Source organism: Palaemon carinicauda, chromosome 39 (genome assembly GCF_036898095.1).
Source record: "Palaemon carinicauda isolate YSFRI2023 chromosome 39, ASM3689809v2, whole genome shotgun sequence".
NCBI classification, from domain to species: Eukaryota; Metazoa; Arthropoda; class Malacostraca; order Decapoda; family Palaemonidae; genus Palaemon; species Palaemon carinicauda.
Window position 1 is genome coordinate 61586167 of NC_090763.1, and position 26850 is coordinate 61613016.

Below are 26850 nucleotides of genomic sequence, written 5' to 3' on the forward strand. Positions count from 1 at the left end.
TTGGGAGAGAGATTGTAATAACCCGAATGCAATCTATATTCTAGTGTTCCCCCCAAAAGAAGATCTGTTGTGGTTTCAAAAATTCCAAGTGGTGCGAGTGAATCTTTAAAAAATCTCACATAATTGGAATAACGAAGCAAATTTTACGAGTAGTAGTAGAGTAGTTCCCAGAATTACCTGATATCACAGCCACAGGAACCTTCGTTCTCTTTAAGCACTTCTTTAGTTATCAATCATTCAAGAGTTTCCGTTTTCAGTTTTTCGCTTTTTTTTCCTCCAGAGCAGGCGCTTCGTTTCGCTTTTACAATTCCAACTTTGATTTCTTCCATTTGCAGTCCTAGTAATGTTGAAAATCTATCAGTTCTTAGGTTCAATTAATGACATTTTCCACTATGTTGCCTCACTCCGGAAATATAAAAGCACGAGTAACACCAAAATCTTATTTTAAAGACGATAACGCGTAACAGAACGTAAGGCCTACAGGAGAGCGCAAGTCTACAGCGCATCTGAACGTAATCTGACTTATTCCAAACCTTGGAAAATTAATACATTCGTTTCTATACCCATTATAATTTCCACTCTTCTTCTGATGTACGATCATCAGCTAAATATTATCTTTATCTCTACATTTACAATCTTAAGATTATCCGCTGCAAAGTTATCATTCGTCTGTAGATGTTTCAATAATCAATGAAGGGAGATTTTGCATTGATTTCCTGATTTTGCACTTCACAAATATCACCAAATACCAAAAATTAAAAAAAAAAAAATAATTCCACAGATTTGCCTTTGAAATATAAAATCATTTTATCACAATCGAACTACTCATGTTTATGACAACACGCGCTTGCCCACCACCCACCTGTTCATGCTCCTCTCTCTCTCTCTCTCTCTCTCCTCTCTCTCTCTCTCTCTCTCTCTCTCTCTCTCTCTCTCTCTCTCTCTCTCTCTCTCTCTCTCATTGCAATATTACTACTCTAAATTTGTTCTCAAACTTTCTTAACTTTCCAAATAATTCAATTATTCAATGGAAACAATAATGTCTGATATGCGGAATAACTTAATTCATTACACTTCCTGTATTGGAACCATTTCTGTGATATTAATGAACCCAAAAATATAGTAATTAACTATAACCAGTGCATCGAAACTTGTGAATTTCAATTAAAACCAAAGATAATCCATTTAAAGTAGTTAACGATGTCAGTGAAAGCTCCACTTTCTCTTTATCAGTTATTCTTCAATCCACTCGTATAATAACGCTCCGTAAGCAATCAACTATCAAGACCTCTTGCCTAAAGGTCAAAAAGTTAGATGTATTTACTGAACTCTTATCAGGACACTCGGTCATAATACGATCCGGGAGTTTTAATCTCTTTTTCTGTTTTCATTGGATTCTTTCGTTTTATGGTTGAAACGTTTATAAAATAAATCTCCAATTCATTTTATATAAATCATTTGTCTTTTAATTTTGCGAGAAAGTAATAAAAAAGTGCCCAAAAGCAAATGGGGAATTAATAGTCCCTTCTCTTCTGTTCGTGACCTTTACGTGTTACTTGCATCCGTTTGCTCTTTGACCTTAGGAGCCCTGATAGTTGTATTGCAGGAAGGGGCAAAGGTCCCCGGGATACAGGGATAGCAATAGGAACGAGGGATATAGAACACCCTACTATCCCCCCCAATTCTACCCGACCCCTTCAGGATTCTAAAAAACGCTTCGAGTTTCTTCAGTTGCTTTAAATTTGACAAAATCCTCGAAATAAGGAAATACTGCAAATCTAAACCTTAGTGTCCGATTTGAATTGTAACATGCTTATGACTTATAGATGTTTTTTTTTACTTATCGCATTGTAGTTAAAAATCAGTTACCTATAAATTAAACAAAATAAGGACAAACGCAATGTAGGTTAACCCGACGGCACAAAAATAACCGGTTCAATTGCCTCCAAGGTTGAGCTTTCAAGTTACATTGAATTATAAACGAACATCAAGCACAACAACCGACTTATAATGGATGCAGTAGCTTGCATCTGAGAGCCAATGGCTTGCTGCTTCCCAATTGGCCACCTTACTCTTTTCTCTGTACCTCTCCCCCCTTACTACGGCATATTTATTGATACTTTACAAGTTTCATTTTATAAAGATATATATTTTTAGTCAAGTGCGTATTTCACCCATACAAAAACGAAGACATAGCAAATGTGATCAAAAGAACCACTTTAACCTTCACTTAGCTTTAGTTTTCCCACTGGTTTATTTGCCCTCCATATTATTTCTTTTTCTCTTTTCTCCTCCAGATCAAAATGGCTTACTCCTGGGACAACCGCGTCAAGTACGTCGTCAGGTACATGTACGGTAAGTAAAACCTGAACTTTTTAATGGGAAAAAATTAGATTTTTCTCATACTTTCAAGCTTTTCTTCTTAATTCCTTGAATCTTAGAATATCTTGATTCTAGAAGCAATTTCAGTGAATATCAACATCCAAAATCACAATTTCTATATTTCTGAGAAGTTCTAGCATACAAGAGACAAAATGACTTCACAGGTAAAAAAAAAAAAAAAAAAAAAAAGTCTCCCCGAAAATTTCTTCCTGCGCACCAGGTCATACTTCCGAATATTTTGATGATTATTTAGCCTTTTCAAAGCAAAACTTATTTACGGTTTTCTTTAAACATATAATATATATATAAAAAGATCCAAGCGTTCAAACATAGCCATTACAGTCTTTTGCTTCAAAAATGTAAAAAGCTAACAGTTCGAAATAGTTTTTCTCAAATAGTCTTCTTACCAGAGCAATTCTCTCTCTCTCTCTCTCTCTCTCTCTCTCTCTCTCTCTCTCCATGCTTTCGGCAAACCTTAGGGTGTCCCATATTACTAATACCTTCTTTACAACGCGGATCAATACGCGTTCTATGGTCAACACCTGATATTGAGCGAGGCTTAGTGGGTCTTCATTATCCCAGTTACCTTTTCACTTTATACCTTGGAGTTTATCCAGGCTGAAAACTACAGAAACAGGCCTCTGGTCATCTCCTAACAAGATGCAGGAGTTCAGCCGACTTTGTTTTAACGATCTTCTCGGAAAAATAGGAAAATCTTCCCGAGTAGCATCCCTCTTGAGATCAAACCCTAGACTTGGCTACCTCAAGAACTCAAGTATGGTTCAGAAGCCTTATAGCACGACGAATTAGCATAATGCTATAGTTTGTAAGACTTGAGTGCTTCTATTTAGAGCTAACTGAATTCAAATGTAATCCTCTATATTACCTACTGACCAGATAACGTAAAAAATTATCAAATGAGTTAAAGTCGTTTCTATTTTAATTTTTCCTTCCATTTACCGATAAACTGTAAGATTCCCGCCACTCAAACGGCAGTGTAAAGCAAGATATCTCTATTTTCTGATTTAGTAATATTATAATAAAACATTTAAATTGAAAAAAACCAAGCATTACCCCTGATAAGATCATAGCCGAAAGTTCCCTGAACAAACTCTCTCTCTCTCTCTCTCTCTCTCTCTCTCTCTCTCTCTCTCTCTCTCTCTCTCTCTTTCTCTTTCTCTCTCTCTAAAAAAAACACCACGACCTGCCATTAAATGGTCACCCAATATGAGAATGAATCGGGCCTGGGATTTAATATCTCTGCCTGAGAAAATATCGTGGCATCTTCTTTCGTATCAATCTTGCCTCACTATGCGACCCCTGCTACTCTTTTATTTCTGAGGTCTCATACACCAAAAGAGGGAGGCTTTAACTCATTAATGAGTTAATTCCTGAGCCAGCCACGCCCACTAGAACCATCTCTCTCTCTCTCTCTCTCTTTCTCTACCTGCCTCCAGCTCTTCACATTCTCAAAGCATTTTCTCCTCTCTCCTCTTATCTCATTCTTTAATAGGATTTCCTAAACATTTGCAATTATCTTTTCAAGAGGCTTTGATACGATCCCTCCTAAATTACTTTTTCATCCAATCCTAAGCTTTCTACACTTCAAATAGTAGTTACTTCCTGGTTTCTACTGGTACGACCCTCTCCTCTCTCTCTCTCTCTCTCTCTCTCTCTCTCTCTCTCTCTCTCTCTCTTAGCGAGGGCCTTCCTGGCAGCTACCTGTTTCTCGCTATCAACCACCTGTTTCCATCAGCTGATTTGAAGACCTCCAGTGTCCTATAATCCTCAAATAGTGTCTTCCTTTCGGCTTTTCCATTTTCCCCTCTTCTCCTTCCCATCATAGAAGGATGGGGGAAGGGGGTTATCAAAAGAGGACGATAAATCCTTACCTATGTTCCGGTGCAACAACTAAAGGTGAACATTTCCCTGTTCAGGAAGATTGTCAACACTTCCAGAGATACTACTATCGTATCTTTATTTACTTCTTTCACTCTGTTTACCTCTTCAATTATCTCTCTCTATTTCTCTCTCATTTATTATCTTCAGCCGATTCGTCTTTCTAAAGCCTGACTCGTACTTGCCAATTGCAAAATTTCTCTAATCCCAATGTCATACGTTTCTCCATTTTCTAATCTAATCTCTCTTTATTTTCGACCCAATTCTAATTCATCTTTATCTATTATCCTTCTGTTTTGTAGTGTCTCGAATACAATTCTCTTGCTTATAAAAACGTTTCTGTATTCATTAAAAATTAAACAGAATCTATTTTAAATATTTGGATTTCTTTCACTAACAGTGGTCTTTTAAGCTGCTGAATTCGATATAATGACGAGTGTATATTCTTCTTATACCCTTCGAAACCACAAGTAAATCTTTTGAACTGCCCATGTCACTCTGGCTCAAATTCCCCTGTACTAGCTATCATTCCACACAGATTATTATTCTAAACATTCAAACACATTCAAAGAATGCCTAGTTTGTAACCTGAGATTCGGATGTGCATCGCATTCCTCTTTAGCCAATTTAGTACACTGTGTTTTGCGATCTGATCAAAGCCAAGCTTAAAATAGAGGAGCCCACATCAGTAGCTTTACATTTTAGGAAAGAGAGCATATAAGAACATGTTGTGAGGACCCAAGACGCGGTGGCTATTTTAGTGAAGTTGTCCCTATAACGTTTCTTCCAAAAATGCGTGGCACGCATTGAACACCACGAGCTTGCCAAGCCTATTGTTAAATAAATAGTAGCACTCTCTTCCCCCCCCCCCCCTAGCTCTCACTCCTCGATACAGTAAGATAAATATAAACAGCTAGAATCTAAAAGTACATTTTCTGAAAACTATTTCACTTTAATTTTTCTTAGGAATGTAGCTTTATATTTCATCCGTGAATTTCTAGTGATGCTTTCTTCTGACACATGTCATGATCAACTTTTCTTTAAGATAGAGACAAAGTGAACGTTAAAAAGTACTCTGCTAGAGGTGGTTTTAATGGCGAATGTAACAAATTTTATTGAAAGAATTCACCAGCTTCTTGGCTCAAGTTAAGGATACTCAATTGTTCCTCTCGGCTGCCAAAAGACTCCCGAAGAAATGTATAAACAATTTTTTTTCCTTTGGTCTCACTTTTTTGTTACAATATTTATCTCTTTAACGACAGCTCAAGAGTGCAAATAGCATTGAAGACCTGATAAAAACTACTAAAAGTAACTAATTTTTTTAGTACAAACAGTTAAGAACGAACTCGAAAAGACTTTAGTTTTGTTTTCCTCTTAAATCGTGCCGAATTTTAATGGCATTTACATTCTCTGATACCCTTGTGTAGTTCTTGGCACCTGGCACGGTGTCGCGTACTAGTCCAAGCTTAGATACTCAAACTCTTTCTTCCTCGGCTTTTTTTGGCTTTGGACTAATGTTTTCAATCGTGAAACCAAAGTAAAACTGGGCAAACATTGCAATTAATACATCTTACAAAAATTATTTCGATGAAAGCCGTTTGTGTTGATGGGGAACAACCGGAACGAAAATAAAGAGGAAAAAGAAGATTAGATTGTCTAGCTTGTATTTCGCTGACTCACTAAAGGGAACAAAGATCAAATAAAGGAAAGGTAAATATAAAATACGACTACCTCTACGATTCTATCTAAAATAGTCCCCCCTTCATCCAACGCAACATAGTAATTGGAGAGGATTTTATCAGAAAACGGATAATACATATTGATTTTGTTACCTGAAAGCTGGTCAAAACATTTCAAGAAAAGACACAAAAAAAATGTAGTTGTTCTTATACAAATAATCTCTCTCTCTCTCTCTCTCTCTCTCTCTCTCTCTCTCTCTCTCTCTCTCTCTCTCTCTCTCTCTCTCTCTCTCTCTCTCTCGTTATAAACTTATTTCTACATACGATTTAGTTATTTATACATTGTTAAACACTTGGCTATAATTCTGGGTGACCTCTAACGACCTAATTGAATCTTACTTTTTAGCAACTCAAATTTATGACTTCAAAGTCACCATGTCGATTGTCTCTTGTCTGCTTTAGACCTTCCCTTCCACCACTCATCCGTGACATTCGATCTCTAACGACGCAATTTTCTTTTCTCTCTCTCTCCCTCTCTGTGCCTCAGACATTGACAACAATGGCTTCTTGGACAAGAACGACTTCGAGTGCCTCGCCCTCAGGAACACCCTGATCGAAGGCCGTGGCGAGTGGAGCGCTGAGAAGTACGCTGCTAACCAGAAGATCATGTCCAACCTCTGGAACGAGATTGCCGAGCTTGCCGACTTCAACAAGGTAAAGTGCGAAATTTGATTATCTTCTTCTTCTTCTTTTTCTTGGATGAGAAAAAAAGGTTCTTTTACTCTTGGTTAAGAGGAGATATAGGACAGTTAGTGGCACGGAAGGATAACGGTCCCTGAAAGGTGAAGGGTGTTGAATGATAAGCAAATTCATCGAGATTCATAACGGCTGAAACTGAATGATGATGTTTGAGAATTGTAAGAAGATAGGATTTTTACAATAATTCTCGAATTGAATGAAAAGTTGTTTACAAAGGAATGAATGGACATTCAATTGCTGTGTTGAAGGCAAAGTAAAGTAGTGGAATAATAGGAGTTGAGCAACTGAAATAGTAAAAACCAAAGACTTTAACCAGATCTCAGGAACAAATCCTGAAGTTAACTATATCTGTAGGTGAAAAAGTTAGCCATTGCACTAAGCCATTCAATACAATTAGCAATAGAATAAAAGAGAAGCATATATGATTCAGGAATAGAATTCCATTTAATTTCTGACTATGAGAAATATCTGTAGGTGAAGTAGTTAGCCATTGCACTAAGCCATTCAATACAATTTGCAATAGGATAAAAGAGAAGCATATATGATTCAGGATTAGAATTCCATTTAATTTCTGACTATGAGAAATATCTGTAGGTGAAGTAGTTAGCCATTGCACTAAGCCATTCAATACAATTAGCAATAGGATAAAAGAGAAGCATATATGATTCAGGATTAGAATTCCATTTACTTGCTGACTATGAGAAGAAGATAAAAGGGCACTACTGAACTAATCCTTTATGCAACTAGCTCACTAGAAGGGTCGGTAACGACTTCTGCTAAACTGTACAGGCCAATAAACATGCTGTTTCCAGAATGGTGAAGTCACCGTGGACGAGTTCAGGAAAGCTGTGCAGAACGTTTGCGTAGGAAAGAAGTATGACGATTTCCCCGCATGCTTCAAGACGGTCATTACCAATTTTTTCAAGACCGTTGACGTCAACGGTAGGTGGTCCTGTCCACCGCAGAAGCAATTCGCTTTGTCAAATGCTATTAGAGAAGTTCTTGGTCCATCGGCAGACTAACCGCAACCACTCTATTGTTTATTTAGCTCTGGTATCAATTGTAGTAGTCTGAGATGAAATCATTTATGATGTAATTTTCCAGCTTTTGTGTACGTCCTTATTATCTGAGCTTCGCAATATTTCGTTATTTGTAGTAATTCTAAGAAAGCAAAACAACAAATTTATTCTCCTATCCGACTAACTCGCTTCATTTTAGAAAAGTATTTTGCTGATGTTTTATCACGTAACTTGCATTATTCACTCAGTGTTCTCTTGCTTTGTTTCTTATGTGTCGTTTATGTATTTTGTCATATTATGAACTGCTTCTGTTTCTGTATTTTTTGAGCCACCGCATATGTGCACTTCTCTGATCTAAAAGTGATTCAATGCTTTGAAATGTTCCATTTGCTTCCTTTTCATACAGCGATCCCGATCCGATGACACAAATTCTTTTTAATTTGTCTACAATATAAAGAAAAGTAAAATGATTTCATAATTTAAATCTCCGACTTAATACCGGGAGTACGAACGCGAGCATAATAGGATTGAAACCAGAACCTCACTCGAAGAATCGTCCTCGATTAAACGCAAAGCGGTCTTTAATTGGATCCCTTCACCACCCCCTTGCAATGTTGTAGAAGCCCAGTGACCTTCTCTTGAGTAACAAATTCAGCAGCTTCTCTACCCATTTAGCTTCAATTCTCATCTATTTCACCCAGTAGTTAGAATCGCGTGCCCGACGCCTCTTCTTCAGTATGAGTACTTGTAGACCTTTTCAAATTTTATTTTCATTTTTTTTCTCTTTCTTCTACGACCACCACACCCAAGAACCAGCTTCTCTATCCTTTTTTTGTTTTGCAGTAGCCCATTTTTCCAATGATTACAGGACGGTGAGGTCAGTGTCGACGAATTCAAGCAGGCTGTGCAGAAGAACTGCTCCGGCAAGCCATTTGCTGATTTCCCTGGTGCCTTCAAGACTTTCATTGCTAACCAGTTCAAGACTATTGATGTGAATGGTATGTGACCCTTAACGCGATAAAGCAAGGAAGCTGCAACGACTCCCCCTGGTTGTGCGACGCACTAGCTAGCCATGCTTCTCCTCCAATTTCTAATTAACCTTCTCTCATTTTTATTGTTCCTTGCAGCTAACCATCTCTATTACCTACGCTTCAATGTGTTGTCTCTCCTTTATAGGCCGGCGAAAAGTATAAAAAAAACTTAGCAACGGAGGGGGCTTTAATATACCTCTCAATTTTTTTTTTTTTTTTTAACTTCTAACGTGCGTTTCCAGGACGGTGAGGTGTCTGATGACGAATTCAAGCAGGCTGTGCAGAAGAACTGCTCCGGCAAGGGATTCGCTGACTTTCCCGCTGCCTTCAAAAATTTCATTACCACCCAGTTTAAGACCATTGATGTCAACGGTATGTCGACCCCAACCAATATTCACACAACTCTCTTAAAACTCCTGGAAACAATACATTTCCACAACTATAAAATAACGACACTTCTCAAAAAAGCCTTTACACAGTAAATTCTCACTTGGCGAAAACACAAACGAATCTCTCATAGGCGAGAGAGAGAGAAAGAAACTTACGCATTCACACCACAAGCACTACCAACCAACTCGCACATTCACATCACAAGCACCACCAACCATTACCGAGCGACGAAATTAAATCATTATCATCTACCATTTTTCCAGACCAACCTCATTCACTCTCACTTCCGCCCCCCACCATTCACAACCTCAACCACAAACTCCTCTCTCCGTGATCAAAGCGATTCATTCACTTCTTCCTTAACCAGGACGGCGAGGTGTCAGGAGAAGAGTTCAAGCAGGCAGTCAAGACCGCCTGTTTCGGCAAGAAATTCGAAGAGTTCCCCAATGCATTTAGAGTTTTCATTATCAACCAGTTTAAAACGGTTGACGTGAACGGTATGTGCGAGAAAAAAGGACTGGGGCATAAAATTCAAAATTATTAAATACAACACGGCTTTCTTTTAGAGATCTTTTTTTACAATAATTATCACCACTCGCTTCCTTCTTGATCATCTCTGTCCGATTCCACCAAACTATATGATCTTTCTCTCAAAATAAACATTTCAATGATACAGTACTTCGAGACTTCTTTTAAGACAGAGGATTCAATTGGCTGAAAGCCTTAGACACAGTCTTAAAGAAAATAAACCGCCTTAAGATGAAGACTCGAACGCTTCTTATTACTTTAATCTTCCTTTTTTACCATTTAATCCTGTAGAGAACTTTGCTCCGTAGTTAGAAAAAAATGTCTTTCTCTTTTTAGCATAGAAATTCAAGAGTTCAATTTATTATTGGTTCCAGGATGGCGAAGTGACTCTTGATGAGTTCAAGCAGGCAGTTAAGAACGTCTGCACGGGCAAGGCATATGACGCTTTCCCTCAAGCTTTCAAGGCATTCATTGCAAACCAGTTTAAGACAATTGATGTTAATGGTACGTTACATCAGTAGATATTCAGGCCAAAAAAAAAATATATATATACAAAGAGAGAAATGTCAACAGTAATTTCAATCATAATTTGAAGCCACTTTTCTTTTTTTGGTCACTTGAGACGTTCAATCATGTTACTTTGTGATGGCTTGTGATGTTATAGTCCAAGACCTTCTGTAGTCCACTGATCATCGATCTTGTAATACATTCCTAAACAAATAAGAGTTAACTAACTGTATCAATTTGCCACCTGATAAATTGAATCTAGTTTAATTCAATTGAGTTAACCATCAGTACATACACCAGATATACCATATGGTTAACAACTCGTAATTTGTTGGTTTTATTTTTCAATTTTTGACTTTTTTTTGCTTTTTCATGCTTCTCTTCCCACCAATTATCATCGTAGAAACTTTGGTATTGTCCTTCAACTTGCATTATATGTAGTCCATACTCTACGACGACCTAAGGCCTGGTAGTAGTAATTCCTGGGAAGTTTCTCAACTAGAGCTCTTTCTTGTAGAAATAGAAATGGAGGAATAAATGGGGCTTTAAAAGCGAGGCTTTTCCTCTGCAGCCGATGATAATCAGCTGCGAATCTCCTACGGGTGATTCGTAGCAGCTCTTAGACGGCTGCAACCGGAAGCCCACTTTCTAAACCTCGAGATTCTGAACCATCTCCAAAGCATACGAGGAAGAAGCTCTCTTCACTTTCATATATTTTGTTCACCGACACATTTTCTTCTTCTTCCTCCGGGAAGGGAAGAGAACCCAACCAAAAAACACGATCTCCATCCAATTGCCACCTATTCTTCTAGTTCTTTTTCTTCATTTTATTCTTCTTCTGTATCTTGCCATTTTTATCTTCCCATTTCTCTCTTATTTCCGTTAGTTTCCCAGTTTACAATGACACCAGATATCCGACTGTGATACTTCTAGTCCAGCCCATCAGAGAAGAGTCTTGACTGATCTTAAAGAAGAGAGATTTCTCTTTTATACCAGAAAGTAACCAATTCAATATCTCTCATCAGTAATCAGCAGGACCTTCTCTGTTGATATTCTGCCCACGATATTACATGACAGTGACGCGAGAAAAAAAGTGACATTTTTTAAAATCAATTCTCTATCAATTTCATTTTTAAATTAGTTTTTGTTAAAAAAAAATCTACTTTTTAATCAAATATAAATTTTCTCTTTTTGTTACATTTCCCATTTCTTAAAAAAATGGAGTTCGTTTTCCCAACGTTTTTGGCGACATTTGGCCACCGCTCTTTTCGGGAAGATAATTAAAAAAAAAAAGGTATTTTGAGCATTACAACCTTCTCTCCTGCTTAGCATCATTTTTTTCGTTTTTTTTTTTTGTTATGTTTTGTATCTCCTGCTTAAAAAAAAAAATTAAAACAAGAAATAGACTAAAAAGAAAAGCTTTTTTTGACGACTTTTAACAAGTATCTGACGCTTTACACCAATCGCCTAATATTCTTCTCCGTCTTGCCCTAAATCCTTCCTTGAATATCGACGCTTCAAAACACTCAAAAGACGCCTAACCTCCTCAACAGCTTTTTAAAATCTAGATTAAGATATGCTTTATGCCACTCTTAAGCTTATGCATCATAGACGGTCCTTATTCCACAGTGACGACGCTAAAAAGATTGCTTTAACAATAGTAGTTTTATCAGTCATAAGTAAACAAACTCACTCACCAGCAACTCACATGTGGAATACGAATCAAGATGCCATGTTTTGCATTTTGCTTTAGACGCTCAAGCATTCGCTTCTGCGCCTGTTGGATGGCAACCATGTGATTACTGCGCCAATGCAATTCCCACTCCATTCAAAAGTCAGCTAATTGTGCTATTGCATCCAACTGCAATGTACTAATTCCCTGACAAACACTGTAACGTAAAAATATATTTCCTTCTCTCTCTCTTAATATTCAAGTTGAAAATCTTTTTTGGAGTCGGAATCTTCATTGGATCTCAGTGCTTTATTTGTCATTGTTCATCTTGCTTCAATTGTTTATTTTCGTATTCAATGTGCGAATGCTTTTCTATCTGGCACGAACTGCTGCCACCCTGTAGTCCCTAGTTGAAGCAATGTAATGTTTTGTACTATTCTGCTTATGCAAAGTATTGTATATTCTCATTCATGTGTTTCCTTCTTGTAGTTCACTTAGTAGAAGTAAGTTGATCTTAGTGAACTGTGCCTCCAGCTTAGTACAGTTTTTTTTTTCTTAGTAACTAAAAAATAAACTTTATATAATAATCTCCCCAGCCGATAATATATCAAAATCCACAAGTGATCTACAACAGAAATCAAATTGCCCTTAACACTGTTAGATGTCAAATCCTTGAAGAACTGCAGAAGCAGCCTTTGGTGTTCACAAACTTAATGAAAAAAAATATGAGCTTGATTAACTTCAGCCTTCCGCTTCATCACTATTTTTTGGCTCCTCTGCACCAGAAATCTAAAACTCTTAGTCTGTGTTGAAGTAATAAGCCGCTAGAATTCACCTTTGCCCTTAGACCTCGAGATCCCCTTGAATCTTGTAGCTCCACCCGCACTCGGGGAACCATTTAGGCAGGTCCTCTAACAAATGCTCTCGAATAACCCAATCCAGGTGATGGCTTAGTCGGCGTTGATGAGTACAGGCTTGACTGCATCTCCAGGTCTGCCTTCGCCAACATCTCTGAGATCGACGATGCCTACAACAAGCTCTGCTCTGTAAGTTGACACTACCAGCTCTTCAGTTGATTGACTGAAGTTTAAGCCACTTGAAAGGAATTTCTTATTTGGATGTATAATCAATAATTACTCATTAATCTACTCATTTGAACATTAGATTTGCCTGGCCCTCTTATGGTACTCAAAGTATCTGATAATACAATATTTCACTTGGTAAGAAATCTAACAAACACACTAGAATACTGTCAGAATCTGAAGTCTCCAAGCCATCCTGCTAACTCTCCCTTCTCTACTTCTTGCAGGAGGAAGACAAGAAGGCTGGCGGCATCAACATTAACCGCTACCAGGAACTGTATGCTCAGTTCATCTCCAACCCTGACGAGAGCTGCAACGCCGTCTACCTTTTCGGACCCCTCAAGGAGGTCAACTAAATATAGGACGTTTAAGGAAACTTAGACGCACCTAACGCGCGAGGCCCAGGCGCTTTGGGTGTACCCACTGCACGCGCTCCCTGGGGCATAACCTTTTTATGTCCTCTTCTCCTCTCTCGAGGGAATTGGATAATAAAATAGGCCTGCCCTAACACACATACACACACCCACCAGTGCCCAGTTCCTCACCGCATCATTTTTATACTCATCTCCCTCTGATGCCAAGCCGCACCGTCAGGCATCAACAGCGCCTGCGGCAGTCGACCCGGACCCATGGCCATCCTTAGCCGCAAATCATATTTTTGTATTGCTGGAGTTGGGATACATGCGGTACCGCCCCCAGCAGGCCTCCTGCTATTGCAGGATCAGTGCTGGAACGCTATCGGGAATGGTCGACTGCTGTTGCGATCATCTCTTTACCAATAATAAACTCTACTATGTTTTAACGATCTTTTTATGCTACCTCCACAATTTAGACTTAAGAATGACAAACGAATATGCAATGATGATACTTCCTAAGAAAATTAACTTAAAAGAGTACTTTATATAATCAATTGCATCTAACATGTATAGAAAATGTTGTGCCGAGGCTTAAAAGTAATGCTGGTATTTCTAAGAGCACTAACTTGAAAAGATTACTATATATATAAAAAAAAATGATTCCAACAGGTAAAAGACATGTTAAGCAAAATCGAAGTGCCCTACAAAGCTACGAAAATATTTCACATAAAATAATTGAGACCATTTAACGAAAGAGTAATGTGTTAACAAAAGAAAATATACTGGTAGTTTATAAAAATAAATCGCCAATCCATTCCATATTAATCATTTGTCTTTTAATTTTGCGAGAAAGTAATATAAAAGGGCCCTAAAGCAAATGGGGAATTAATAGTCCCTTCTCTTCTGTTCGACCTTTACTTGTTACTTGCATTCGTTTGCTCTTTGACCTTAGGAGCCTGATAGTTGTATTGCAGGAAGGGGGCAAAGGTCCCCGCGATACAGGGATAGCAATAGGAACGAGGGATATAGAACCCCCTACTATCCTCCCAATTCTACCCGACCCCTTCAGGATTCTAAAACGTTTCGAGTTTCTTCAGTTGCTTTAAATTTGACAAAATCCTCGAAATAAGGAAATACTGCAAATCTAAATCTTAGTGCCCGATTTGAATTGTAAAATGCTTATGACTTATAAAGATTTTTTACTTATCGTATTGTACTTGAAAATCAGTTACCTATAAATTAAACAAAATAAGGACAAACGCAATGTAGGTTAACCCGACGGCACAAAAATAATCGGTTCAATTGCCTCCAAGGTTGAGCTTTCAAGTTACATTGTATTATAAACGAACATCAAGCACAACAACCGACTTATAATGCATGCAGTAGCTTGCATCTGAGAGCCAATGGCTTGCGGCTTCCCAATTGGAAACCTTACACTTTTCTCTGTACCTCCCCCCCCCCCCCCGGCCCCCTCCCTTACTAGGGCATATTTAATAATACTTTATAAGCTTCATTTTATAAAGATAAATAATATTTTCAATCAAGTGCGTATTTCACCCATACAAAACCGAAGACATTGCAAATGTGATTAAAAGAACCACTTTAACCTTCACTTAAAACCCTCCATATTATTTCTTTTTCTCTTATCTCCTCCAGATCAACAAGGCTTACTCCTGGGACAACCGCGTCAAGTACGTCGTCAGGTACATGTACGGTAAGTAAAACCTGAACTTTTTATCTAATACCAATCATTAGTCTTTTCTTAATCTGATCATAATGGGAAAAGATTAGATTTTACTCATATTTTAAAGCTTTTCTCAAATCCTTGAATCTTAGAATATCTTGATTCTAAAAGCAATTTCAGTGAATATCAACATCCAAAGTTAGAACTTCTATAATTCTGAGGAGTTCAAGCATACAAAATGGCTTCACAGGTAAAAAAAAAAAAAAAAAAAAAAAAGTCCCCTCGAAAATTTCTTCCTAAGCACCAAGTCATACTTCTTCCGAATATTTTGATGATTATTTAGCCTTTTCAAAAAAAAAAACTTATTTACAGTTTTCTTTAAACATATAATATATATATAAAAAGATCCAAGCGTTCAAACATAGCCATTACAGTCTTTTGCTTCAGAAATGTAAAAAGCTAACAGTTCGAAATAGTTTTTCTCAAATAGTCTTCTTACCAGAGCAATCTCTCTCTCTCTCTCTCTCTCTCTCTCTCTCTCTCTCTCTCTCTCTCTCTCTCTCTCTCTCTCTCTCTCCATGCTTTCGGCAAACCTTAGGGTGTCCCATATTACAAATACCTTCTTTACAACGCGGATCAATACGCGTTCTATGGTCAACACCTGATATTGAGCGAGGCTTACTGGGTCTTCATTATCCCAGTTACCTTTTCACTTTATACCTTGGAGTTTATCCAGGCTGAAAACTACAGAAACAGGACTCTAGTCATCTCCTAACAAGATGCAGGAGTTCAGTCGACTTCGTTTTAACGATCTTCTCGGAAAAATAGGAAAATCTTCCCGAGTAGCATCCCTCTTGAGATCAAACCCTAGACTTGGCTACCTCAACAACTCAAGTATGGTTCAGAAGCCGTATAACACGACGAATTAGCATAATGCTATAGTTTGTAAGACTTGAGTGCTTCTATTTAGAGCTAATTGAATTCAAATGTAATCCTCTATATTACCTACTGACCAGATAACGTAAAAAATTATCAAATGAGTTAAAGTCTTTTCTATTTTAATTTTTCTTCCGTTTACCAATAAACTATTAAGATTCGGTAGTGAAATGCAACATATCTCTATTTCCTGATTTAGTAATATATTAATAAAACTTTTAAATCGAAAAAAACAGAAACGTGACCCCTGATAAGATCATAGCCGAAATTTCCCTGAACACATACTCTCTCTCTCTCTCTCTCTCTCTCTCTCTCTCTCTCTCTCTGTCTGTCTGTCTGTCTGTCTGTATGTCTGTCTCTCTGTCTGTCTGTCTCTCTCTCTCTCTCTCTCTCTCTCTCTCTCTCTCTCTCTCTCTCTCTCTCTCTCTCTCTCTCTGCCTCCAGCTCTTCACATTCTCAAAGCCTTTTCTCCTCTCTCCTCTTATCTCATTCTTTAATAGGATTTCCTAAACATTTGCAATTATCTATTCAAGAGGCTTTGATACGATCCCTCCTAAATTACTTTTTCATCCAATCCTAAGCTTTCTACACTTCAAATAGTAGTTACTTCCTGATTTCTACTAGCACGACTTCTCTCTCTCTCTATCTCTCTCTCTCTCTCTCTCTCTCTCTCTCTCTCTCTCTCTCTCTCTCTCTCTCTCTCTCTCTCTCTCAGCGAGGGCCTTCCTGGCTGCTACCTGTTTCTCGCTATCAACCACCTGTTTCCATCAGCTGATTTGAAGACCTCCAGTGTCCTATAGTCCCAAAATAAAGTGTCTTCCGTTCGGCTTTTCCATTTTCCCCTCTTCTCCTTCCCATCATAGAAGGATGGGGGAAGGGGGTTATCAAAAGAGGACGATAAATCCTTACCTATGTTCCGGTGCAACAACTAAAGGTGAACATTTCCCTGTTCAGGAAGATTGTCAACACTTCCAGAGATACTACTCTCGTATCTTTATTTACTTCTTTCCCTCTGTTTACCTCTTCAATTATCTCTATTTCTCTCTCATTTATTATCTTCAGCCGATTCGTCTTTCTAAAGCCTGACTCGTACTTGCCAACAGCAAAATTTCTCTAATCTCAATGTCATACGTTTCTCCATTTTCTAATCTCTCTTTATTTTCGACCCAATTCTAATTCATCTTAATCTATTATCCTTCTATCTTATAGTGTCTCGAATACAATTCTCTTGTTTATAAAAACGTTTCTGTATTCATAAAAAATTAAACAGGATATATTTTAAATTTTTGGATTTCTTTCACTAACAGTGGTCTTTTAAGTTGCTGAATTCGACATAATGACGGGTGTATATTCATTCTTATACCCTTCGAAACCACAAGTAAATCTTTTGAACTGCCCATGTCACTCTGGCTCAAATTCCCCTGTACTAGCTATCATTCCACACAGATAATTCTTCTAAACATTCAAACACATTCAAAGAATGCCTAGTTTGTAACCCGAGATTCGGATGTGCATCGCATTCCTCTTTAGCCAATTTAGTACAATGTGTTTTGCGATCTGATCAAAGCCAAGCTTAAAATAGAGGAGCCCACATCAGTAGCTTTACATTTTAGGAAAGAGAGCATATAAGAACCTGTTGTGAGGACTTTAGTGAAGTTGTCCCTATAATGTTTCTTCCAAAAATGCGTGGCACGCATTGAACACCACGAGCTTGCCAAGCCTGTTGTTAAATAAATAGTAGCACTCTCTTTCTCCATCCCCCCCCCATAGCTCCCACTCCTCGATACAGTAAGAAAAATATAAACAGCTAGAATCTAAAAGTACATTTTCTGAAAACTATTTCATTTTAGTTTTTCTTAGAAATGTAGCTTCATATTTCATCCGTGAATTGCTAGTAATGCTTTGTTCTGACATATGTCTAGATCACCTTTTCTTTAAGACAGAGACGAAATGAACGTTAAAAAGTGCTCTGCTAGAGGTGGTTTAAATGGCGAATGTAACAAATTTTAAAGAAAGAAATCACCAGCTTCTTGGCTCAAGTTAAGGATACTCAATTGTTCCTCTCGGCTGCCAAAAGACTCCCGAAGAAATGTATAAACAATTTTTTTTCCTTTGGTCTCACTTTTTTGTTACAATATTTATCTCTTTAACGCCAGCTCAAGAGTGCAAATAGCATTGAAGACCTGATAAAAACTACTAAAAGTAACCGGTTTTTTTAGTACAAACAGTTAAGAACGAACTCGAAAAGACCTTAGTCTTGTTTCCCTCTTAAATAGTGTCGAATATTAATGGCCTTTACATTCTCTGATACCCTTGTGTAGTTCTTGGCACCTGGCACGGTGTCGCGTACTAGTCCAAGCTTAGATACTCAAACTCTTTCTTCCTCGGCTTTTTTTGGCTTTGGACTAATGTTCTCAATCGTGAAACCAAAGTAAAACTGGGCAAACATTGCAATTAACACATCTTAAAAAAGTTATTTCGATGAAAGCCGTTTGTGTTGATGGGGAACAACCGGAACGAAAATAAAGAGGAGAAAGAAGATTAGATTGTCTAGCTTGTATTTCGCCGACTCATTAAAGGGAACAAAGATCAAACAAAGGAAAGGTAAAAATAAAATAAGACTGCCTCTACGTTTCTATCTAAAATAGTCCCCCCTTCATCCAACGCAACATAGTAATTGGAGAGGATTTTATCAGAAAACGGATAATACTTATTGATTTTGTTACCTGAAAGCTGGTCAGAACATTTCAAGAAAAGATACAAAAATGTTGTTCTTATACATATAATCTCTCTCTCTCTCTCTCTCTCTCTCTCTCTCTCTCTCTCTCTCTCTCTCTCTCTCTCTCTCTCTCTCTCTCTCTCGTTATAAACTTATTTCTAGAGACGATTTAGTTATTTATACATTGCTAAACACTTGCCTATAATTCTGGGTGACCTCTAACGACCTAATTTGAATCTTACTTTTTATCAACTGAAATTTACGACTTCAAAGTCACCATGACGATTGTCTCTTGTCTGCTTTAGACCTTCCCTTCCACCACTCATCCGTGACATTCGATCTCTAACGACGCAATTTTCTTTTCTCTCTCTCCCTCTCTGTGCCTCAGACATTGACAACAACGGCTTCTTGGACAAGAACGACTTCGAGTGCCTCGCCCTCAGGAACACCCTGATCGAAGGCCGTGGCGAGTGGAGCGCTGAGAAGTACGCTGCTAACCAGAAGATCATGTCCAACCTCTGGAACGAGATTGCCGAGCTTGCCGACTTCAACAAGGTAAAGTGCGAAATTTAATTAGCTTCTTCTTCTTCTTCTTGGATAAGAAAAGCAAGGTCCTTTCACTCTTGGTTAAAGGGAGATATAGGATAGTTAGTGGCACGGAAGGATAACGGTCTCTAAGGTGAATGGTGTTGAATGATAAGCAAATTCATCGAGATTCATAACGGCTGAAGCTGAATGATGATGTTTGAGAATTGTAAGAAGATAGGATTTTTGCAATAATTCTCGATTTGAATAAAAGTTGTTTGCAAAGGAATGAATGGACATTCAAGTGCTGTCTTGAAGGCAAAGTAAAGTAGTGGAACAATAGGAGTTGAGCAACTGAACTAGTAAAAACCGAAGACTTTAACCAGATCTTAGGAACAAATCGGGAAGTTAACTATATCTGTAGGTGAATTAGTTAGCCATTGCACTAAACCATTCAATACAATCATTAATAGAATAAAAGAGAAGCATATATGATTCAGGAATACAATTCCATTTACTTGCTGACTATGAGAAATATCTGTAGGTGAAGTAGTTAGCCATTGCACGAAGCCATTCAATACAATCAGTAATAGAATAAAAGAGAAGCATATATGATTCAGGATTAGAATTCCATTTAATTTCTGACTATGAGAAATATCTGTAGGTGAAGTAGTTAGCCATTGCACTAAGCCATTCAATACAATCAGTAATGGAATAAAAGAGAAGCATATATGATTCAGGATTAGAATTCCATTTAATTTCTGACTATGAGAAATATCTGTAGGTGAAGTAGTTAGCCATTGCACGAAGCCATTCAATACAATCAGTAATAGAATAAAAGAGAAGCATATATGATTCAGGATTAGAATTCCATTTAATTTCTGACTATGAGAAATATCTGTAGGTGAAGTAGCTAGCCATTGCACGAAGCCATTCAATACAATCAGTAATAGAATAAAAGAGAAGCATATATGATTCAGGATTAGAATTCCATTTAATTTCTGACTATGAGAAATATCTGTAGGTGAAGTAGTTAGCCATTGCACTAAGCCATTCAATACAATTAGCAATAGAATAAAAGAGAAGCATATATGATTCAGGATTAGAATTCCATTTAATTTCTGACTATGAGAAATATCTGTAGGTGAAGTAGTTAGCCATTGCACGAAGCCATTCAATACAATCAGTAATGGAATAAAAGAGAAGCATAAATGATTCAGGATTAGAATTCCATTTAATTTCTGACTATGAGAAATATCTGTAGGTGAAGTAGTTAGCCATTGCACGAAGCCATTCAATACAATCAGTAATAGAATAAAAGAGAAGCATATATGATTCAGGATTAGAATTCCATTTAATTTCTAACTATGAGAAATATCTGTAGGTGAAGTAGTTAGCCATTGCACGAAGCCATTCAATACAATCAGTAATAGAATAAAAGAGAAGCATATATGATTCAGGATTAGAATTCCATTTAATTTCTAACTATGAGAAATATCTGTAGGTGAAGTAGTTAGCCATTGCACGAAGCCATTCAATACAATCAGTAATGGAATAAAAGAGAAGCATATATGATTCAGGATTAGAATTCCATTTAATTTCTGACTATGAGAAATATCTGTAGGTGAAGTAGTTAGCCATTGCACTAAGCCATTCAATACAATTAGCAATAGAATAAAAGAGAAGCATATATGATTCAGGATTAGAATTCCATTTACTTGCTGACAATGAGAAGAGAATAAAAGGGCACTACTGAACTAATCCTTCATACAACTAGCTCACTAGAAGGGTCGGTAGCGACTTCTGCTAAACTGTACAGGCCAATAAACATGCTGTTTCCAGAATGGTGAAGTCACCGTGGACGAGTTCGGGAAAGCTGTGCAGAACGTTTGCGTAGGAAAGAAGTATGACGATTTCCCCGCATGCTTCAAGACGGTCATTACCAATTTTTTCACGACCGTTGACGTCAACGGTAGGTGGTCCTGTCCACCGCAGAAGCAATTCGCTTTGTCAAATGCTATTAGAGAAGTTCTTAGTCCATCGGCAGACTAACCGCAACCACTCTCTTGTTTAGTTAGCTCTGGTATCAACTGTAGTAGTCTGAGATGAAATCATTTATGATGTAATTTTCCAGCTTTTGTGTACGTCCTTATTATCTGAGCTTCGCAATATTTCGTTATTTGTAGTAATTCTAAGAAAGCAAAACAAACAAATCTATTCTCCTATCCGACTAACTCGCTTCATTTTATATTAAAAGTATTTTGCTGATGTTTTATCACGTAACTTGCATTATTCACACAGTGTTCTCTTACTTTTTTTCTTATGTATCGTTTATGTATTTTGTCATATTATGAACTGCTTCTGTTTCTGTATTCTTTGAGCCACAGCATATGTGCATTTCTCCGATCTAAAAGTGATTCAATGCTTTGAAATGTTCCATTTGCTTTCTTTTCATACAGCGATCCCGATGAAACAATTTCCTTTTAATTTGTCTACAATATAAAGAAAAGTAAAATGATTTCATAATTTAAATCTCCGACTTAATACCAGGAGTACGAACGCGACCATAAAAGGATTGAAACCAGAACCTCACTCGAAGAATCGTCCTCGATTAAACGCAAAGCGGTCTTTAATTAGATCCCTTCACCAGCCCCTTGCAATGTTGTAGAAGCCCAGTGACCTTCTCTTGAGTAACAAATTCAGCAGCTTCTCTACTCCTTTAGTTTCAATTCTAATCTATTTCCCCAGTAGTTAGAATCGCGTGACCGACGCCTCTTCTTCAGTATGAGTACTTGTAGACCTTTTCAAGTTTTATTTTCATTTTTTTTCTCTTTCTTCTACGACCACCACACCCAAGAACAAGCCTCTCTATCCTTTTTTTGTTTTGCAGTAGCCCATTTTTCCAATGATTACAGGACGGTGAGGTCAGTGACGACGAATTCAAGCAGGCTGTGCAGACACACTGCTCCGGCAAGCCATTTGCTGCTTTCCCTGGTGCCTTCAAGACTTTCATTCATAACCAGTTCAAGACTATTGATGTGAATGGTATGTGACCCTTAACGCGATAAAGCAAGGAAGCTGCAACGACTCCCCCTGGTTGTGCGACGCACTAGCTAGCCATGCTTCTCCTTCAATTTCTAATTAACCTTCTCTCATTTTTATTGTTCCTTGCAGCTAACCATCTCTAATAGAGCAGCTTCAAATGTGTTGTCCCTTTTTAGGCCGGCAAAAAGTATAAAAAACCTAGCAACGAAGGGGGCTTTAATATACCTCAAATTTTTTTTTTTTAACTTCTAACGTGCGTTTCCAGGACGGTGAGGTGTCTGATGACGAATTCAAGCAGGCTGTGCAGAAGAACTGCTCCGGCAAGGCATTCGCTGACTTTCCCGCTGCCTTCAAAAGTTTCATTACCACCCAGTTTAAGACCATTGATGTCAACGGTATGTCGACCCCAACCAATATTCACACAACTCTCTTAAAACTCCTCGAAACAATACATTTCCACAACTATAAAATAACGACACTTCTCAAAAAAGCCTTCAGACAGTAAATTCTCACTTGGCGAAAACACAAACGAATCTCTCATAGGCGAGAGAGAGAGATAGAAACTTACGCATTCACACCACAAGCACTACCAACCAACTCGCACATTCACATCACAAGAACCACCAACCATCACCGAGCGACGAAATTAAATCATTTTTATCTACCATTTTTCCAGAGCAACCTCATTCACTCTCACTTCCGCCCCCCACCATTCACAACCTCAACCACAAACTCCTCTCTCCGTGATCAAAGCGATTCATTCACTTCTTCCTTAACCAGGACGGCGAGGTGTCAGGAGAAGAGTTCAAGCAGGCAGTCATGACCGCCTGTTTCGGCAAGAAATTCGAAGAGTTCCCCAATGCATTTAGAGTTTTCATTATCAACCAGTTTAAAACGGTTGACGTGAACGGTATGTGCGAGAAAAAAGGACTGGGGCATAAAATTCAAAATTAATAAATACAACACGGCTTTCTTTTTAGAGATCTTTTTTTACAATAATTATCACCACTCGCTTCCTTCTTGATCATCTCTGTCCGATTCCACCAAACTATATGATCTTTCTCTCAAAATAAACATTTCAATGATACAGTACTTCGAGACTTCTTCTAAGACAAGAGGATTCAATTGGCTGAAAGCCTTAGACAGTCTTAAAGATGAGTTCAAGCAGGCAGTTAAGAACGTCTGCACGGGCAAGGCATATGACGCTTTCCCTCAAGCTTTCAAGGCATTCATTGCAAACCAGTTTAAGACAATTGATGTTAATGGTACGTTACAGTAGATATTCAGGCCAAGAAAAAAAATATAAATATACGTACAAAGAGAGAAATGTCAACAGTAATTTCAATCAAAATTTGAAGCTACTTTTCTTTTTTGGTCACTTGAGTGGTTGACAACTCGTCATTTGTTGGTTTTATTTTTCAATTTTTGACTTTTTTTTGCTTTTTCATGCTTCTCTTCCCACCAATTATCATCGTAGAAACTTTGGTATTGTCCTTCAACTTGCATTATATGTAGTCCATACTCTACGACGACCTAAGGCCTGGTAGTAGTAATTCCTGGGAAGTTTCTCAACTAAAGCTCTTTCTTGTAGAAATAGAAATGGAGGAATAAATGGGGCTTTAAAAGCGAGGCTTTTCCTCTGCAGCCGATGATAATCAGCTGCGAATCTCCAACGGGTGATTCGTAGCAGCTCTTTGACGGCTGCAACCGGAAGCCCACTTTTTAAACCTCGGGATTCCGAACCATCTCGAAAACATACGAGGAAGAAGTTCTCTTCACTTTCATATATTTTGTTCACCGACACATTTTCTTCTTCTTCCTCCGGGAAGGGAAGAGAACCCAACCAAAAAACACGATCTCCATCCAATTGCCACCTATTCTTCTAGTTCTCCTTTTTCTTCATTTTATTCTTCTTCTGTATCTTGCCATTTTTATCTTCCCATTTCTCTCTTATTTCCGTTAGTTTCCCAGTTTACAATGACACCAGATATCCGACTGTTATACTTCTAGTCCAGCCCATCAGAGAAGAGTCTTGACTGATCTTAAAGAAAAGAGATTTCTCTTTTATACCAGAAAGTAACCAATTCAATATCTCTCATCAGTAATCAGCAGGATCTTCTCTGTTGATATTCTGCCACCTATATTACATGACAGTGACGGGAGAAAAAAAAGTGAAATTTTTAAAAATCAATTCTCTATCAATTTCATTTTTAAATTAGTTTTTGTTGAAAAAAAAAATCTGCTTTTTAATCATATTACAATTTTCTCTTTTTGTTACATTTCCCATTTTTTAAAAAAATGGAATTCGTTTTCCCAACGTTTTTGGCGACATTTGGCCACCGCTCTTTTCGGGAAGATAATTGAAAAAAAAAAAAGGTATTTTGAGCATTACAACCTTCTCCTGCTTAGCATCATTTTTTTCGTTTTTCTTTTGTTGTTTTGTATCTTCTGCTTAAAAAAAAAAATAAAACAAGAAATAGACTAAAAAGAAAAGCTTATTTTGACGACTTTAAACAAGTATCTGACGCTTTACACCAATCGCCTAATATTTTTCTCCGTCTTCCCTAAATCCTTCCTTGAATATCGACGCTTCAAAACACTCAAAAGACGCCTAACCTCCTCAACAGCTTTTTAAAATCTAGATTAAGATAAGTTTTATGCCACTCTTAAGCTTATGCATCATAGACGGTTCTTATTCCACAGTGACGACGCTAAAAAGATTGCTTTAACAACAGTAGTTTTATCAGTCATAAGTAAACAAACTCACTCACCACCAACTCACATGTGGAATACGAATCAAGATGCCATGTTTTGCAATTTGCTTTAGACACTCAAGCATTCGCTTCTGCGCCTGTTGGATGGCAACCATGTGATTACTGAGCCAATGCAATTCCCACTCCATTCAAAAGTCAGCTAATTGTCCTATTGCATTCAACTGCAATGCACTAATTCCCTGACAAACACTGTAACGTAAAAATATCTTTCCTTCTCTCTCTTTATATTCAAGTTGAAAATCTTTTTTGGAGTCGGAATCTTCATTGGATCTCAGTGCTTTAATCGTCATTGTTCATCTTGCTTCAATTGTTTATTTTCGTATTCAATGTGCGAATGCTTTTCTATCTGGCACGAACTGCTGCCACCCTGTAGTCCTTAGTTGAAGCAATGTAATGTTTTGTACTATTCTGCTTATGCAAAGTATTGTATATTTTCATTCATGTGTTTCCTTCTTGTAGTTCACTTAGTAGAAGTAAGTTGATCTTAGTGAACTGTGCCTCCAGCTCAGTACAGTTTTTTTTCTTAGTAACTAAAAAGTAAACTTTATGTAATAATCTCCCCAGCCTATAATATATAGAAATCCACAAGTAATCTACAACAGAAATCAAATTGCCCTTAACACTGCTAGATGTCAAATCCTTGAAGAACTCAACTTGTTCAGCAGAAGCAGCCTTTGGTGTTCACAAACTTAATGAAAAAAAATATGAGATTGATTAACTTCAGCCTTCCGCTTCATCACTATTTTTTGGCTCCTCTGCACCAGAAATCTAAAACTCTTAGTCTGTGTTGAAGCAATAAGCCGCTAGAATTCACCTTTGCCCTTAGACCTCGAGATCCCCTTGAATCTTGTAGCTCCACCCGCACTCGGGGAACCATTTAGGCAGGTCCTCTGACGAATCCTCTCGAATAACCCAATCCAGGTGATGGCTTAGTCGGCGTTGATGAGTACAGGCTTGACTGCATCTCCAGGTCTGCCTTCGCCAACATCTCTGAGATCGACGATGCCTACAACAAGCTCTGCTCTGTAAGTTGACACTACCAGCTCTTTGGTTGATTGACTGAAGTTTAAGCCACTTGAAAGGAATTTCTTATTTGGATGTATAATCAATAATTACTCATTAATCTACTCATTTGATCATTAGATTTGCCTGGCCCTCTTATGGTACTCAAAGTATCTGATAATACAATATTTCACTTGGTAAGAAATCTAACAAACACACTAGAATACTGTCAGAATCTGAAGTCTCCAAGCCATCCTGCTAACTCTCCCTTCTCTACTTTTTCCAGGCGGAAGACAAGAAGGCTGGCGGCATCAACATTAACCGCTACCAGGAACTGTATGCTCAGTTCATCTCCAACCCTGATGAGACCTGCAACGCCGTCTACCTTTTCGGACCCCTCAAGGAGGTCAACTAAATATAGGACGTTTAAGGAAACTTAGACGCACCTAACGCACGAGGCCCAGGCGCTTTGGGTGTACCCACCGCACGCGCTCCCTGGGGCATAACCTTTTTATGTCCTCTTCTCCTCTCTCGAGGGAATTGGATAATAAAATAGGCCTGCCCTAACACACATACATACACCCACCAGTGCCCAGGTCCTCACTGCATCATTTTTATACTCATCTCCCTCTGATGCCAAGCCGCACAGTCAGGCATCAACAGCGCCTGCGGCAGTCGACCCGGACCCATGGCCATCCTTAGCCGCAAATCATATTTTTGTATTGCTGGAGTTGGGATACATGCGGTACCGCCCCCAGCAGGCCTCCTGCTATTGCAGGATCAGTGCTGGAACGCTATCGGGAATGGTCGACTGCTGTTGCGATCATTTCTTTACCAATAATAAACTCTACTATATTTTAA

The 26850-nt window shown here is 38.0% G+C and overlaps 1 protein-coding gene across 7 annotated transcripts; it reads left to right on the forward strand.

Moving 5' to 3' along the window:
* The first annotated feature begins 2199 nt into the window (after window positions 1-2199).
* On the forward strand, window positions 2200-26850 carry Scp1 (Sarcoplasmic calcium-binding protein 1). 7 transcript variants are annotated; one of them, XM_068362983.1, is made up of 10 exons: window positions 2200-2355; window positions 6508-6674; window positions 7532-7661; window positions 12809-12912; window positions 13176-13295; window positions 14961-15018; window positions 19032-19198; window positions 21011-21140; window positions 25909-26012; window positions 26276-26850. In XM_068362983.1, exons 1-10 carry the CDS (start codon window positions 2304-2306, stop codon window positions 26402-26404), a joined length of 1161 nt encoding a protein of 386 aa, XP_068219084.1. In that variant the 5' UTR covers window positions 2200-2303; the 3' UTR covers window positions 26405-26850. The 7 variants fall into 7 exon arrangements, with proteins under 7 accessions (XP_068219084.1, XP_068219080.1, XP_068219086.1 ...); XM_068362979.1 differs by lacking the exon at window positions 21011-21140 and adding an exon at window positions 22084-22213; XM_068362985.1 differs by lacking the exon at window positions 21011-21140 and adding an exon at window positions 22479-22608.

Bases quoted from the DNA above. Each gene is read 5' to 3' on its own strand.
- Scp1 (XM_068362983.1), top strand. From the start codon at position 2,304: ATGGCTTACTCCTGGGACAACCGCGTCAAGTACGTCGTCAGGTACATG. The intron at 13,296-14,960 runs GTCAACTAAATA...TATCTCCTCCAG, and splicing joins TTTTCGGACCCCTCAAGGAG to ATCAACAAGGCTTACTCCTG. The intron at 19,199-21,010 runs GTAAAGTGCGAA...TGCTGTTTCCAG, and splicing joins AGCTTGCCGACTTCAACAAG to AATGGTGAAGTCACCGTGGA.